Source organism: Molossus molossus, unplaced genomic scaffold (genome assembly GCF_014108415.1).
Source record: "Molossus molossus isolate mMolMol1 unplaced genomic scaffold, mMolMol1.p scaffold_m16_p_2, whole genome shotgun sequence".
Lineage (NCBI taxonomy): Eukaryota > Metazoa > Chordata > Mammalia > Chiroptera > Molossidae > Molossus > Molossus molossus.
The window spans coordinates 4,611,946-4,629,761 of NW_023425355.1; the positions used below are offsets into that span (position 1 = coordinate 4,611,946).

Sequence of the window (17,816 nt, forward strand, 5' to 3'; positions counted from 1 at the left end):
GGTTGTGTGTGTGTGTGTGTGTGTGTGTTCATGCACTAAAGGGCCTCCAGGGAGTCACTGAGGGCTCCCAAGAGATCTCTTACACCATTATAAACTCTCTGACTCAGGACTGGGTGTTCCTCTTCCCCAGGGCTCCCGCTTGTCTTGCCTCTCTCTCTCTCTCTTTCTCTCTCTCTCTCTCTCTCTCTCTCTCTCACACACACACACACACACACACACACACACTCATAAACACAAACTGTGCATGCACAAAACTCTCATGCATGACTCAAAGAAGAGGGGCAAAACATACAGGTCTGTTGTTTTGTCTGCCTAGAGAACGTATTTGCTCTAAGCCCATTCTCTGAGTCCCAACTGCTCTGTTCTCAACTCCTCCACCTCTTTCACAACATCCAGCTGGGACATTGTGACCTGTGTTCATTTCTTCTCCATTGCATTTTCTTCCTGGACCACACTCAGAGCAAGAGGGGAATGGAAGCACCTCCCAACAGGTGGTGCCAGACCCTAGAAGAACATATTATCATTTGGCTCTATCAGGCAGCTCTCCCAAACAAACCACCCTCCATCATTTGCTTACAGGCTGCACAGAGTCCAGGAGCTTGGTGAGCTGGTAGAAGCGCCTTGAACAGGATGTGGGATTTTTTCTCTTGCATGCAATGATACGATCAAGTTCCTTGATGTAGTTCATTCGAAGTTCATCAAAGAATTTTTGATTTTTTAGCCCATCCACTGGAACTGATGTGGGATGAAGACAGAATGGGGGGGGGGGAGCATACCCACAAAGGAGCATTAGACAAAGCACCAAGTTTTCTGACCACAAACTTGACCCCCACTCCCACAGGGAGGGAACCATCTATTTGGTTTCTTGTAGTTGAATTCTGTATGTCTGGGGCGTCTAGTCTGCCAGAAAAGTCTTAGAGAAAAGGCTAGCTGGACCCAACTTGAAGGGCATCGAGCAAATACAATTTACCGAGCCTTTTCTTTTTCTAGTCTCATCTATACATTTCTTAGGACTTATGGTTTTACATTGTCCACAGAGAAGCTCTCATTTAGACAATTAAAACATGACTTTGAATATCAAATATGGCTCTTTTTTTGGGTAATAAGGTACTCTGCTTAGAAAAGACATTAAAGAAACACTTCTTGGCTGCCAAATAAACCCTTTCTGAGTTACTTACTTAGACTTTCTCCTATTGGCAGAAGAGGAAATTCCTTCTAGGAGGAAATCCCTTCTGCCCTACAAAAATATAAGGTAGTCTTTGCCTGTTTCTATGGTAGAAGGTATGGAAAACTTCAGAGGTCTGCTACAATCAGTCAAAGAGGCTTTGTCCCAAGGAGAGACTCGAGGTAGGTAGGAATCTAATGAAAAATAAATTTTAGCAATGAAACTGGTCTCTAGCTAAGAAATTTATCCTTGCTAGGTAAAATTATGCTAAGGGAGAGTAGAGTTAGAAGGGTAAAAGGAGAAGGGAAATGTCTAGGAGCTGATAACTCTTTAATGAAAAAAAGCAGCTCTTCTTTGAGCCCCTAGGCCCCCAGGGACATTCCCTACCCCTCCAGGCACTTACTAATGCTGAAGAGCAGCAGTGCCTTCATGCACAGGAATTCCTGGGGGGTGATTTGAAGCCATCCAAATTCTTGAGAGAGGTGCCTCATTCTGACACACTGGCTGTACATCCGGGACTTGTGCATGCGGTACCTGAGAAAGAGGCACAGAAGAAGGAGATTAATGAGGGAAGGCTTAAAATAAGCCCAGAGAGAATGTCTCTGGTTGCCCTCCCCTTGCCAGATTCTCCAAGAAGAGATTGCTAGTACTTCAATGACAAGAATCAAAGTTGTTATTTTCCCCCCAAAATTCTGATATCCTGATAACTACTCATCTCCCCTGGCCAGGTCTTTGTGCCCCTCCTGCCTCCTAAGACAGGGAGAGGCAAGTCTAATCTAATAAACACAATGGTCAAGGCACATGGTCTCCCTGACTGCATTTCTAATATCCTAGCTACAGCCAGAACCAGAACATGCCTTCCAGGCATCCCAACTTAGAGGATTTCTAGGAGACAGGCCTTAGAAACCAACTCTTAATGTAAGGACACCAGGATTCTCAAGTGACTACAGTAGTTCGTTCTGTCAATTTCCCTGCCTCGTAGATTGAATGCCATTTCCCATACTAGAAATTTAAATATTTCTTTAAACGTTCCTAGGGAAGGAGATTCCCCATTGTCCCTTCAAAATGAGTTCCAATGTTTATGAAATCATCCAGGAAATGGTTCTGAATGTCCAATCTAAATGTCCCCTGCTGAGAGGGAGCCTATTCCCCCATATATTGGCTGTTCCTTACCACAGTTTGGGAGTTATAAACAGTGTGAGCTATTTTCATTATAGTGACTTGTGAACAGATAGATCATCACATTATTACCTATAAATTATATAGGACAGTGGTCAAGCCTTGCACAGCTTCTCATGGGTAGCAAACTCTCTGTTCCATGACTATCCATGGCAAGCCTCTAAGAGAAAATACAGCATCCTCCTGCTAGTAGGCCTTCTTGGTTTTCAGCACTTCAGAAATTGTGTGTGTGTGTATGTGCATGTGTGTGTGTGTGTGTGTGTGTGTGTGTGTGTGTGTGTGAGAGAGAGAGAGAGAGAGAGAGAGAGAGAGAGAGAGAGAGAGAGAATGATATACTTTGTGGAAAAAGAAAAGGGAATTTGACACCCACTTAAGTGGTGAGGAAAAATACCTCCCAGATTGGGCCTGACCACCAGCCCAAACCACTAGCATAGTCCACAACCTGAGAAGCACTGGCACTAGGTGGATGGAAGTTCAACATTCTATCTCAGAGAAATCTTGGCTGACTTGAAGGAAGAGGAAAAGAGGTAGATGGTGTAGAAATATTCAAATCAGAATGGAGCTCAACTGGAACGAGGAAGTATTTAGGTAGTATCACAAGTCAATTGACCAGAACAGTGTTGCTCCAAGATCTTTCACTGCAGAGAATTTTTAAATAACATCTGCTCACTCTGGGGCCTGGACCTGTTCTGGTCTTTACTGTACTTTCAAGCCTCTGTTGATGACAACAGTGCAGTGTTTTTACCTACCGTTAAAATAATTCTCCTGACATGGAGGACTGCTGTAACACTGCTGCAAGCCCCAGGGACAGAGAAATTAGGGAAAGATGGGGAGAAAAGGGAGAAAGGCAACAGAAGAAATTCAGAGGAAAAAGAAACAAGAAAGGGGGAGAAAGGGAAAAAAAAGAATAAGGAGAGAGTTAAAAGAAAGGAAAGGGATTAGAGAGTAGAAGGTAAAAAACAAGGGGGCAAGAAAGAAATTCAGGAGAAAAGAGGAAGTAGGTGGGAATAAAGGAGAGTAGATAAGAGGGAAGATGAAAATTGGAGAACACTGAGCACAGTGCCTGGCACATAGTAAGTGCTCAATAAATGACATATAAGAAGGTGTCATTATCATACTGTTCACTATTCAACAGATGAGAAGAATGAGATTCCAAAAGGTTAAGTAATTTACTCAGGGTCATACAACTAGGATCAAGCTTATCACCCTCACATGTGTTTCCCACAAAGAAGGCAGGAAGAAAGAAGAATGCAGGGCTACTGATAGGGTTTAGTGTCAGAGAGATCAGCAAGTGGGTTGTTTCAGAGTCCCTGTCTCTCTCTTTGGGTCTCAGTCTCCCCATTAGCACTACCTTAATGAGGTGAACAGCAATTAGTGGTTTTCAACTAGAAAATTACTGTCTCCCTAGCAGGGGTGGGGAAACATTTTCCTGCCAAAGACTATTTGGATATTTACATCATTCATAGGCCATACACAATTATCAACCTAAAAATTAGCCTGCTATATTTGGCCAGGCTAATTTAGTGAGGCGTGTGATAATAAGTGGGTATTGATTCCATGGGCCTTATACGGCCCGCGGGCCAGATGTTCCCTATCCGTGACCCAGTGGATGCTAAAAATGTGTCAGGGCAGTTAAGGCTGTCACAGTGACTGGAATTTTATTTGGTATTTAGTGAACAGGTGGCAGAAATGTTAAACATATTCCAATATATGGGAACTTCCTACACAATGAAAAACTATTCCTTCAAAAATGTCAACAGCATTCCTGTTGAGAAACGGTTTAGATGTTTCTAGGAATCCTAACACAGTGGGTCCCTATGAAAAGAAGAGGGCAGGGACATCTGTTATTTCAGAAGCTCTGGGGCTTGATAGATCTAGGATCCTGTGGGTAGTCCTGTGATAACTTTTGATGAGATACATGGGAATGGGCCAGAAAGTTGAGGTGGGGTACCACATACTTATGCAGAAGCAGAGAAGAAAATCAAGATTTACAAAATAATTATCACTTTGCAAAGGTTTTAGCATTCTGAATGGGGAAGGTGTTGCAGGTATCCAGGGAGTTTATTTAATCACTGGTGGGCAGCAGGAGTACTGGTGTGAGAGATGAATATGAAGGGGTCTTTTTAAGGCCTGCCCCAGAAGACAGCATCATGGATAACTCTCTGAAGATCTGGAAACTAAAAAGCAGGTTGTGCCAAAAGCCCAATGGTTATTCTTAGCTTCTGGCTATCAGGGCTGGCTGGCTTCAAAAAGGGCATCTGGGGATGCTTATTTTCCTCCACATAGCACTGCTGTACTAGAAGGAACTACTGGCCTGTAGAATTTATTTTAAGACTCTTCTCAGTTAGAGGGCTGGAGGGGAGGGGAAGGTCAATTCTTGTCCCGACCAAAGGGATCCTATGTGGTGAGACTAGTTCAAGGTCCTTGGGAAGATTTTTCTGACCAGCTTCATTCACAATGCCATTAAGGGACCCCAAATGGTAGAGGTAGAGAAGACTATCCATCAATATTAGGGAAAGAGAGTATAAGAAAGGTATTTCTTTTTTCATTTATTGTCAATTATGCATCAGACATTTTATACCCATTATCTCCCATTTTAGTCATCATTAACAAACCATTTGAAAAAGTTCTATTTTATTAACAGATGAGGAAACTGGGGGTCAGAGAAATTAAAGGTCCTGCCGAAAGACAATGATATAAAACAATAACAGATTTTAGTCGAGAAAAGTGTAATTTAAAAATCGGAGCCCTTTGACAATTTATAAAGGATAAATAGACCTTGTGGCAGGGCAAGCATTAACAAAACCTGTTTTTAAGAGAAGAAATGTAGCTGGGCCAAAGTTCCATGCCAGAGAGTGGTGGACCTGCTCTTTCCCATCACTAACCGCCATGAGGCAGTATAACAGCTGGGAGTTAAAGAGACATACTTGGAAATCTGTTGCCAACATGCATTAGTTCTGTGACATTGGGTGAGTCACTTTATTTTGTTAAACCTAATGTTTCTCATTCATTAGAAAATTATTCAACAATAAAGATAAATTTTAAAAAAGAAAAAAAAAATTCTATAAAAAGGAGATCAGGTTTTCAGGAGAACTCAATGAGAAAAGATTTAGAAAATATCTAGTATAGTCCTGGCATAAAGGAGTTCCACAAATGGTGGCTGGTAGTAGCCCTTGATGTAGCAATAGGGACTTAAGGAAATTTAGCCTTCACAACTAGAGTCTCCATGCCCATTTCCTATGTTGCTCAGAGTGAAGGGAAAGGACCATGATATAATGTTTTTAGTTAAGCTACAAAGCAGGTCAGAAACATGGCCAAAATACCAGGGTTGCGTCTTGGGTGGGAAAGTGATGGCCTCAGTACCAAACCCCCTGACATCTACCAGTTGGTCTTCTGGTCAAGCAAAACCACCTCAGATTTTGCAGACTGTCTGGGGCCTGTACTACCTCATCTATAGGTTAAATGAGCTAACCACCACTGTTATTACAATCATTACCATCAAGCAGGTCTGGTAAGGATGTTGTGTTTTTGTGAGTACTGGACCTATGAGCACTTACTCATTAAAAACCAGGTCGGGGGCAAAGTAGAGCATCCTAGAGTTGACATTGGTGAAGGACCGCCAGCCCATGGCAAACACCATAAGCCCCATCCACGAGTACTGAATGACTGCCATCTGGTCGTCCACATGCAAGTTGCGGAAGCCTGGAGATGGGGAAGAGACAATAGTCAGAGTGGGCAATAATAAGCTGGATGAAATCTGGGCCTCTGCTGTCTTGAGACTCTCTGGCACTCAGGCAGTCCAAGAAGAGCCCCAGGAACCATCAGTGCTGGAGAGCAAGGGTAAATAAGCTATATGGCAGGGATAATATTCCTTGCCTTCTCTGCTTCACTGAGCTTCTCAAATGAGATGATGATGGAGGCAAATAGAGCATTGTAGGTTGAAAAAGAATAATCTAATACTTACTGACTGCTTTAAAAGAATACACTCTTTGTAAGCATGTTGCTTATATTAACTCATTTAAACATTACAACAATCCAATAAAGTAGGCACTATTATTATCCCCATTCTGTTAATCAGTAAAAGTGAGTCACAGAAAGGTTGAGAAACTTGTCTAAGACCATAAGGCTAGTAGTAACTGGCAGACCAAGATCCAAAGCCAAGCAGTCTGACTCCAAAGCCTGTGCTCTTGATCACTATGCCATTCTGAAGATGCAGTGTAATAATAATTTCCCTACATCAACAGCACTATTCACTTTACAGAGCTCTTTTCTAGCCAAAATCTTATTTGTCCCTCTAACAACTGTGGAAATGGGGTATTATAACATATCAATATGCAGTGGATACTTTTGACAGCAACTGCCTTCTCCATACCACCTTCAGTCTCTCTTTTCTCTGGCTTTCTTTCTGCCTCCCACTTTCTTTCTGTTCATTTTTGTTCAACAAGTACCCGACTCTACTGCTGTTTCTACCCTACTACTGTTATTATGCACAAACAGGTCCTTCATGACCTGTCTGCTTAGACTAATTTCTTGCCATTTGCCTTCTCATAATCTAGGTTCTAGATATTCTTAAAAACTTACAATTTGCTGAACACAACATGCTTTCCCATGCTTCTATATCTCTGCACAGGCAGTTGCCTTTGCCTGGAATGCATTCCTCCTTTCCTAGGCTTTCCATCTGATAAATATGTACTCAGCATTCAACTTTTTGCTGAAAGACTACTTCCTCTATGAAGTTTTTGCCAATTCATCTAAGCAGACGACATAATAATTCTTTATTTACCTCAAATGAACCATGTGTAGCCCCACCTAATTATAGCACTCACTACATAGTATTGAAATTTATCTATATACACTTCTGTCTCCCCCACAAGACTTGGAGCTTCTTGAAGACAAGGAGCACCCCTTCTTATTTATCTTTCTTTCCTAGTACATAACACAATTCAGATATTTGAGTAGGCATTTGAGAAATATTAATTAAATGGACTAAGAACCCTCAATTGCTTTTCATTTTATAAAATGGGATGATTTCCAAATTACCTCCCTTAAGCTCAGAGAACAGAGGTTCCCAAATGGTACATCTACAATACCACATAGGTAGAATAGATATGGTTATGTTCTCATGGAGGTTTTTAAACAGATGGAGGCTTAAACCATCACGTCACAGTTCATCCTCTACCAGCATCCCATTTCTCCTCTCCCTGACAGATTCAGAATTATCTGAAATTTTGTCTTGCTATACCTCACTAGAAATGCTTTCATGAATTTAGTTAATGTTTCTAACTTTCCTGTTGATGACTTCATTTATTCCTCACAAGAACCCTAGAGAGTAGGCGATGGGACGCTTATTTTGCCAACAAGGAACCTGAGGGCCACAGAGGTTAACTGATTTCCCCAAGGTTATACAGTCTATAAGTGGCCAAACTGGAACTAGTATGCAGGTGTTCTAATTCTCTTGTCCAGTACTTTTTCCAGTCTAGTGCTTAAGGACACAGCTCAACAGCTACTGAGGTCATGAGCTTTTCTTAGCCATAGACTCTGGCCTAAAGTCTACAACATCTAGACACATTGTTCTGCTTGGTTGGTCCTTGCCCACCCACACATCCCATTTCCCTTTTATTTTAGTTCCCAAGCCTATCAGACATCAGAGATTCTAGAGTCCCTCATATCACCACCCTTGGCTGCAATCTTAGCCCCAAAGCCTGTGCCTCCCATCTTCATAGTGATATGCTGACAGACTAGCTGAAGCCTCAGACCAGAGTATTTCCTCACTGAAGTCCCAGGATAAAATAACTATTACTGACTCTTCCCAATAGGAGACAAAATGCAGGGCCAAGCATGGAACATCCAAAGATATCTTGGGGAGGGGACCTGGGAACTTGAACCCTGAATCTCTGAAGTAGAAGGCAATGGGAAGCAAGTAAAGCCTTGGTGGTGAGTGTGTGAATGTGAGGGTGTGCAGGGGGGATGAGGATTAAACCATACAAGTACCAAGGGAGCTGTCTATACTGATGCCTTTTTCCATTCCTGAGATACCAGAGAACTAACAAAGAAGAGAAAAAAAGGAAGCTTAGTTTGGCTGTAATGCTAATTAACAGTCTTCAGTGAGAGTAGCTTAGCACTCAAGGCTATTTACTGTCTATATATCAGCAACAAAGTAGGCTAATTTTTCTATAGGTCTGATCTGATTACAATACCTAACTTTTTTCTCTAATGCCCCCTTTGAAGTAGCCTGTTCAGAGTGCATAGCTATCAAGGGATAACTTGAGGAAACAGGAGCTCCAGCGTATAGGTTTCCTTCAGCACACACTTACTCAACACCTATTTGGCACTGTGTTAGGCTGTCCTGGAGAAATACAGAGGAGTTATTTTCAAGTTTTGAAACATGCCCTGGCCAACACACCAAACAAGTTTAGAAGTAAAGGCAATTTACTTCTCACCAGACTGTTTTCTCACTAGAATCCAATCAACATAATTTCTTAGCAATCTATAGTGGAAACCTTGTCAGGGAGCCCATGACCAAAGAAGGGCCAGTTAGGAAATCTACGCTATTCTAGTGCACCAGACAGCCAACATCTTCAAAGAAGACAATTCATCTGTGGTATCTATGCATGTGCTTCTAGGCAAGGCTGGTGGCAAGTTAAATTCATTTTAGCGAAAGCAGTGGCAGAGCACTCAAGCCTCACTGTAATGACCTACCATTTACTGAGCATCTACTATGTTTCAGCTACTGTACTAGGTACTCTTTTTACATAGTTTCTATGTTGATAACAATTTGCAAGGTAGAGATTGTTGTACCACCTCTACAAGTGCCGAAACAGAAGCACATGTATACACATGATTTGTTCAAGGTCAAACAACTAGTGTATAGCGAAGATTCAAAACCAGATACACCTGATTATAAATATACTGTATACACATTATCAACTCACCCATCCTCAATTAATAGTTATCATTTGTTAATGTATTAGGTACTCTGCTATGCAATTTACATATATCATCGCCCTCACAGAAAGCTTACACCAAAATTTATCTCAGTAGGTGCCTAGCATAGTGCCTTGCACAGGACAGGAACTCAATCTGTTGAATAAGCAAATCACTTGAACTAGTAGGTGTTATTGATAATATAAACAACAGCTTACAAACATGGTAATTGGTTTTCGTTTAAATGACTTAGGGTCAGAGATTATTTCTTTGGATATAGATAGTGAACTGATATTGTCTTGTAGACTTGTCAATGTTGTCAGAGGACTTCCCATTCTGAAGGTTGGGCTGAGAAAAGCCAGTGACTCCTAGTCATACAAATTCGGCCAAAATGGTTTGCAACAGGTTATTGTTAAGACCACCAAATTAGAAATCAGAGGGTGTGAGCCTAAGTTCTGATTCCATTTGTTAAGTAACCACATGAAAAAAGCTAGTTAACCTCTCCAAGGCTTGTCATTTGAAATGGAAATAGTAGTCCTTATGATTAATAGGATTGCTGTGAGGATTAAGTGGAATCATATATATGACAAGGTTCTGTACCCGATTAAATGGGACAATTTAAGTGTTTGGTAACTGCTTGGAAAGATTTTACTGCATTCTTGTTACACAAATGACATCAAGACATCCAGCTAAATAAGTGATAAGAAATAAAACAACTTTCTCATTTTATTTTTTCCTCCCTGTGTGAACCCTCTGTTTTGGCACAGTGCATACACAGCTAGAGTCCTTGGGCCTTCTTCCCAGTGACCTTATTGGCTAGTCAACCTCAGCTTCCAGCTTCCCAAGCTGCGAAGGTGTTAGGGATGGCCTGGTGGCTGCAACTGGGCCTTGTGTGTTGGAAAGACAAAATAAGGGTTTGGCAACTAACATGCAATGTCTTCAAAGGCAGCTAGTCTACATTATGACCCAAGTGGCCTTGAATAAGGCCTTGGCTTCTCACTGTGAAACCCAGGATTACAGAACTACAGGAGGACTACACAGACTATGGGTAGAATGGGATAAGAAAGGAATTTAAAATCAGGAGGGAACCTGGGCTCTCAATTTCTGACCCTGCTACTCTCTGACTATGTACTTGCAGGCCAAGCATATCACTTCTCAGAGCTTCAGTGTCTTTTATCTATAAAATGGAGGGATCCCTACTTTATGGAATTTTTATGAGGATCAAATTGGGTAATACATATGAAACTGCTCTGTTCTCTATAAATTTCCATCTGAATAGCAGATACTATTAGAAGACATGTTGATCTTTGACTCCATAAGAATTTCATTGGTTATTGATGTTTCAAAAGAATCTTCAAATTGTAGGATTTTTAGGATTAGGAGAACCCTTACAAAGCTTATGTTTCACTGGTTTCCAAACTGTGTTCCTGGATTCGTAATATTCTGCAAGAGTAACTCAAGGCTTCCATGGATGTAGTGAGGGAGAGGCACTGGTTTTAAATCAATCAGCTTCATTTGTATTTGTGTATGAAGTTTTGAGAAATAAAAAAGTTTGGCTGCTAAAGAAAAGTTTGTGAATGCTTAGATAGAGGATTATTGAGCTCTAACATTTTAATAAACAGTCTTGTTCAAATAACAGATGGCCTAGTGAGAAAGTGAGTTCCCTATAACTAGAGGTATCCAAGCAGAAGTTAGACAAAAACTTTGTATTTCTTTCACTATCAATTAATTAACTCAATTTGTCCTTCCACTATGATTCCTAAGGTATTTTAAAGAGTACTAAAGTTCCTTCAGGCAAAATTTGAAAAAACATCATTTTAGTTCTAACCACTCTTCACACATTATACAGGTAAAGAAACTGAGACCCAGAAATGGAAAGGACACATAATGATTTACAAGCAGAAGTAAGGCTAGAACCTAAGTGTTTTGACTCTAACCTCATATTGTTTCTACCATACTGTATCACAAGTATTCCCATGGTATGGCTCCTAAAACTAATATTGAAGAAAGAATATCAGTCAGGCTCAAAATTATCTTTGGGGTGAGCATGTGTGTGCATATGGAGAAGAGCATCTTAAGGCATATAGGTTATGTCTATAAGATCTGTGTTTTTTTGTTTTTTATATGATCTGTGATTTGGGGGAAATTTTAACACTATGTCTGGATTAAACATGATTGCTGTATGTGGATATGAGGTATATGGGACACTCTGTAATGCTGCTCTACTCTTTAATTTTTTTAATTCTCACCCTAGGATATGTTTTCCATTCATTTTTATAGAGAAACCTTGATGTGATAGAGGAACATAAATTGGTTGTCTCCCACATGAGCCATGACCAGAGATTGAACCCACAACCTAGGTATGTGCCCTGATTAGGACTCAAATCTGCAAACTTTTGGTGTATGGGATGATGCTCCAACCAACTGAGCCACCCAGCCAAGATTATTTTCCTTACCTTTAAAGTGGGGATTATACCATTCTCCATCCCCATAGGATAATGGTGAGAATTGCATGAGTTAATGGGCAGGAATGGGCAGGACATGGTATCTGCCTTGCCCATAGGAGCATGCACTAAATATGATCTCCCTTATCCCATCCTTCCACTTTCCTTTTCCTTACCAGGCAAGGCCTTAGCCCACTTGACCACATGTACAAGCTGTCTTTCACCAAGTTCATTGAGGCTAGAAAGCAAGGCTGCGAAAGAGTCGGGTTGATTGTTGTCATGTCCGGCACACACCACGCCTGGCTCAATGGCTTCCAGGACATTCAGAAAGATAGGCTGGCATTCATAACCTTCGATGTGTGATACTGCCAGCTTCTGGGTTGGCTCCTCAGTGGGGCTGGTGGCACTGGAAGCCTCGCCTTCTTCCTGTAGTTTCAGATTACCAAGTTTCTTCAGCTTCCGAGCTATTGGGAGGAGAGAGAAACTTGGATTTATTATCGGTGGTCAAAAACACACAGCACAGCTACCCTATTAGAAAACTTATCTGCGCTAAGAAAAAAAGGATGTTTATTCATCCTGGTCAGAGATTCTAAACCCCTTGAGGACAGACAAATGCTCAGTTTAACACTGGTTGAATGAATGATTCAGCACTCCAAATCTCTACTAAACTAAAATTTCATATCTGGCTTTCATCCCAATCCCCTTGCAAGACAGACCTAGTATATCCTTGGATTGGGTTCTACATAAATTCAGCCTTCAGTACTCATACTTCAAACCTTCAATTGAGTTATTCACTGATATATTAACAATGCATTCATTCAACAGAGATTCAATGTTAAGCTTTTTCTTTTGGGTGACAAAAAGGACACAGGCCCTAACCCTGTCTGGTAGACATGAAATTAATACCCACAAGCAGTTAAAATGTCAAATTGCTAAATGATACAACAGAGGTATTAACAAAAATGTTAATAATCACTCTGTATAGGTGGAGTCAAGAAAGGCTTTATGATATCATTTGACCTAGACTTTGAAGAATGGTGAGGGTTTTACCAGGCAGAGAAGAGTGAAAATGATATAAACAAAAGCACTGAAGAGTGTTTGGGGGAAATAGCTACAGACCAGTGTGGCTGAAGTATATATTGCATGTGTTGGGAGAGTGGCTATGAGGTTGAAAATAAGATAGTACCTGATTTTGAAAGGGCATATATATCATATTAAGAAGTTTGAGCTTTATCTGACAGATAATAGGCAAATACAGATGTTTTAAATCAAGAGAATAATGTATGTGTGTCTATGTCTAGCATGTCTAGCAGACTGCTAAGTAAAGAGATGAGAAAGGCATACATAAGTCTTATTTTTGGGGTCCCTAGGGGTACCAAAATGTATAGTGACTTAATATTAGTTCTCTCTCTCTCTCTCTTTCTCACACACATACACACACACACACACACACACACACTTTCATAGTTAAAGCTCTCTGAACATGGAAAGGTTTCCAGGCACTCACAGTATTGAAGATGGCCAAGCAAAGACTATATGCACAATGGTTAAGAATTCGAGCATGTCAACATAGTACTGGAAGTCCTAGCCACACAGATCAGACAAGAAGAAAAAATAAAAGGCATCTAAAATGAAAAGGAGGAAGTGAAACTGTCATTATTTGCAGATGACATGATAATTGTACATAGAAAACCCTAAAGACTCCATCAAAAAATACTATATGTAATAAATGAATTTAGCAAAGTAGCAGGATACAAAATTAATATTCAGAAATCAGTGGCACTTATAATTTTTATTATCCTCACCCGAGGGCATTTTTTTTACATTCATCTTCAGATAGAGCGGGAGGTAGAGAGGGAGGAAGAGAGAGAGAGAAACATCGATTGACAGAAACACACCGAGTTGTTGCCACCCACAAGACCCCAACCGGGGCCAGGGACAAACTGCAACCGAGGTACATGCCCTTAGCAGAACTGAACCTGGGATTCTCTGGTTCGCGGGCCGACGCTCCAACCATTGAGCCAAACCGGCTAGGGCTCAGTGGCACTTTTATATACCAACAATGAACTATCAGAAAGAGAAACTAAGAAAACAATCTCATTTACTATTGCAATAAAAGAAATAAGGTACCTAGGAATAAATTTAACCAGGAAGGTAAAAGACCTGTAGGCAGAAAACTATAGGACATTGAATAAAGAAATAGAGGCAGATACAAATAAGTGGAAGCATAAACCATATTTATGGATTGAAAGAATTAACATAATTAAAATTTCCATACTACTCAAAGCAATCTATAGATTCAACACAATTCTTATTAAAATACCAATGGCATATTTCACAGATCTAGAACAAATGTTCCCCAAATTTATATGGAACCAAACAAGACCCCTATAAATAGCCTCAGCAATCTTGAGAAAGAAGAACAAAGTTGGAGGTATCACAATACCTGATATCAAAATATACTACAAGGTCCTTGTAATCAAAACAGCCTGGTAGTGGCATAAGAACAGTCATATAGAAGAGTAGAAAAGAACAGTGCCCAGAAATAAACCTATGCTTTTATGGTCAATTAATATTTGACAAAGAAGGCAAGAGCATACAGTAGAGTAAAGACAGTCTCTTCAATAAATGTTATGTTGTTGGAAAACTGGACAGGTATATGCCAAAAAAAAAAAAAAAAAGAACGTAGACCACCAACTTAAACTATACACAAGAATAAACTCAAAATGTATAAAATACTTAATGTAAGTCACAAAATCATAAAAATCCAAGAAGAAAACATAGGCAGTAAAATCTCAGACATCTCTTGCAACAATATTTTGCCAATATATCTCCTACAGCAAGGGATACAAAGAAAAAAAATAAACAAAGGGAACTACATCAAACCAAAAAAACTTCTTCACAGCAGAAGAAACCATCAGCAAAATGAAAAGAGGACCCACTGTATGGGAGATCATATTTTCCAATGATATATCTGATAATGCTTTAATTTCCAAAATACATAAGCAACTTTTACAACTCAACACCAGGAAGACAAGAAATTCAATTAAAAAACGGGCAAAGGACCTGAATAGACACTTCTCCAAAGAGGACATGCAGATGGCCAATAGACATGTGAAAAGATGTTCAATATCGCCATGGCCGGTTTGGCTCAGCAGTTGGAGCGTCGGCCTGCGGTCCCCGGAGACCCTGGTTCAGTTCCCGCTAAGGGCATGTACCTCAGTTGCAGTTTGTCCCCGGCCCTGGTTGGGTTGTGTGGGTGACAACTAATCGACGTGTCCCTTTCACGTCGATGTTTCTCTCTCTCTCTCTCCCTCCCACTCTATCTGAACAAAATATCAAAATCTGTCCTCGGGTGAGGATAAAAAAAAAAAAAGATGTTCAATATCACTAATCATCAGACAGATACAAATTAAACTATAACAAAGTTATCACCTCACACCTGTCAGAATAGCTACCATCAATAAATCAACAAACCACAAGTGCTGGTGAGGATGTAGAGAAAAGAAAAGGAACCCTAGTGCACTGTTGGTAGGAATGCAGACTGGAGCAGCCACTGTGGAAAACAATATAGAGTTTCCTCAAAAAGTTAAAAATGGAACTGCCATTTGACCCAGCAATCCCACTTTTGAGACTATATCTTAAGAATCCTGACACACCAATCAGAAAGAATACATGCACCCCTATGTTCATAGCAGCATAATTTACAATAGCCAAGGCCTGAAAATAGTCCAAGTGCCCATCAGTAGATGAGTGAATAAAATAACTATAGTACATTTACACAATGGAAAACTACATGGCCATAAAAAAGAAAGGACTCTTACCTTTTGTGACAGCATGGATGGACCTGGAGATTATTATGCTGAATGAAATAAGCCAGTCAGAGAAAGACAAATACCATATGATGTCACTTATATGTGGAATCTAATGAACAAAACAAACTGACAAACAAAATAGAAACAGAGGCATGGATACATGGAACAGACTGACAGTTATCAGAGAGGAGGGTGAGGACTAGATGAAAGAAGGTGAAAGGATTAGCCAAAGAACATATATGCATAACCCATAGACACAGACAACAGTGTAGTGATGGCCAGAGGGAATGGGGGAGGGAGGAAGGGCTGGGTGGAAGAGGCAAAGGGGGTGAAATGAGAATATCTGTAATAGTGTCAACAGTGAAAATAAAGTTAAAAAAAGAATTCAAGCATGAAGCATCAGATGGGAATGAGTTTTTAAAAATGACCTTGAACCATTTAAAAATTGTTCTTTCCCATCCTCAGACTAACAAATTCTATAACCTCAATTTTTGCTAAAGAGATTGAAATTTTCTGGTGTTGCGACATTTCCTACTGAACACTATAACAACCTCAGTTATTGTCAGATATTACACCTATAGTGAATATGCACCATAACACACATACTGACTTTCTTCCTTAGCAAAGGGGTCGAGGGAAGCTGAAGGGCTGAAATCCCCAATAGTAAAAAAAAAAAAAAAAAGAAAAAGAAAAAAAGAGTTTCCTTGCCTCTAATCTATCTGTAATATAGGAACCATGCTAGGAAGCAGCCAATAGAAAGAATGATAAAAATAACGTTATTTTAAACAACAATAACCCACAACTCAAACTGTATGAACCATCCTCCCCCCATGCTCACACATACACACACAATTTAGAGGTCCTTGAAAATCCGAATGTTTACTTCCCTAACATTTATATTGGCACAAATATAAATAATTGAAGAGGTCATAATGCTGAGGCCTAGTATAGACAGATGTACTAGAGTAGGCTATAAACCACTTTATCTCTAATCCCTTTAAAGTAATAATAATAAATTTAAAAAGAAAGTATTGGATTGCTCAATTTAAATGGATGAATACAACAAAATCTGCTGCTGATCTTTTTCTGGCTCCTGCAGAAAAAGGTACTTATCTGAAACAAGCTTTCAGGTCTAATTACATGAATAAATACAATGCAAACTCTAATCATAGTGCAACTCAATGCAAGAATGGATCCCATATTTGGATCAGTGACTAGGATAGAGGAGCAAAAAAATGGTGGGGTTAGTAATACAAGAGAAAAACAAAAAACTCAGGGTAAAATAACAAGGCAGTCTTCAAAATCAACCCAGAGTGCAAGATGACCTTGTTCAACAATCATTTATTTCTGTATGGCTTGGGCACACTCAATAATAAGGATATATGTATACCCATTGCCAACTCCCAGTTCCCAGCAAGAGAATAGGCTGGAAGGTATGGTCTAGGCTAAGCCCATCTTTTCCCAGAGCTAGAGATCTCATCCCCATAATATCTTGTCATCTAGTGAACATGTTGAGGACGTGAGTTATTGTAGGCAGCCCTACAGACTGGTAGTGCCTACTGAATATGTTCTCCTGATACAGATTCTAGAGGTAGACCCCCTCATAACCATTATAGGCACTTTCTGGCCTTGAGATCAGGAGTTCCCAGACCATTGAGTACTCTTCAAGCCTGGGAGAGGACAGAGATATAATCAGCTCTATGACTGAGGTAACAAAGAGAAAAAAGATAACTATTTTTTTCAGGGCCTTCTATGTGCCTCACTTCATGAACATATTACATCATTTAATTCCACAATAATCTTTGAAGGTTAAGAACATTTCCAAATCCCTTCTTTGCAAGTAAGTAAACTGAGGTTAACACAGCTAGTGAAAATTTGAAGCCTGGTCTGCTGACTACAAAACCCATGTTCTTTCTACTATCAAGCTGCCAACCCAATGTGTCTGAAGCCCTGAACCTTACCTCTAGCCTTAATAATAGAGTTGAAGAATGGGGCTTGGGTTATATCTTTTCTGCTTTCTATACCCACTTTTTATTCCAAAATTCAGTAACTAGCATTACATTCAGAAGCACAGAGATAAGAGGCTATGAGAATACTCTATTCATGTGCCTAAAGTAGAAACAGGTTTGGAGCACTATGGAGGCCCAAGTATTCACAGCATGACAAAACAGGAAGGGTTCTTACAAATCATGTCATCTAGGGGATTACAGATTCAATATACCTTTAGCATCTATACAGGTAATATAGTGTTGTGTGTGCAGGAGAATGGTGTGTGTGTGTGTGTGTGTG

At 40.1% G+C, this 17,816-nt stretch overlaps 1 protein-coding gene across 5 annotated transcripts in view; it reads right to left on the bottom strand.

The window, feature by feature from the left end:
• AR (androgen receptor) overlaps positions 1–17,816 on the bottom strand; it is a 209,486-nt gene that overhangs the window by 427 nt on the left and 191,243 nt on the right. For all 5 annotated transcript variants that reach the window (XM_036271011.1, XM_036271012.1, XM_036271009.1 and 2 more), the window contains 4 exons: positions 11,889–12,176; positions 5,902–6,046; positions 1,569–1,699; positions 578–735 (listed from right to left, as the gene is read on the bottom strand). In XM_036271011.1, the coding sequence (XP_036126904.1) occupies positions 578–735; positions 1,569–1,699; positions 5,902–6,046; positions 11,889–12,176 (722 nt within the window). The remainder of the gene's footprint in view (positions 1–577; positions 736–1,568; positions 1,700–5,901; positions 6,047–11,888; positions 12,177–17,816) is intronic.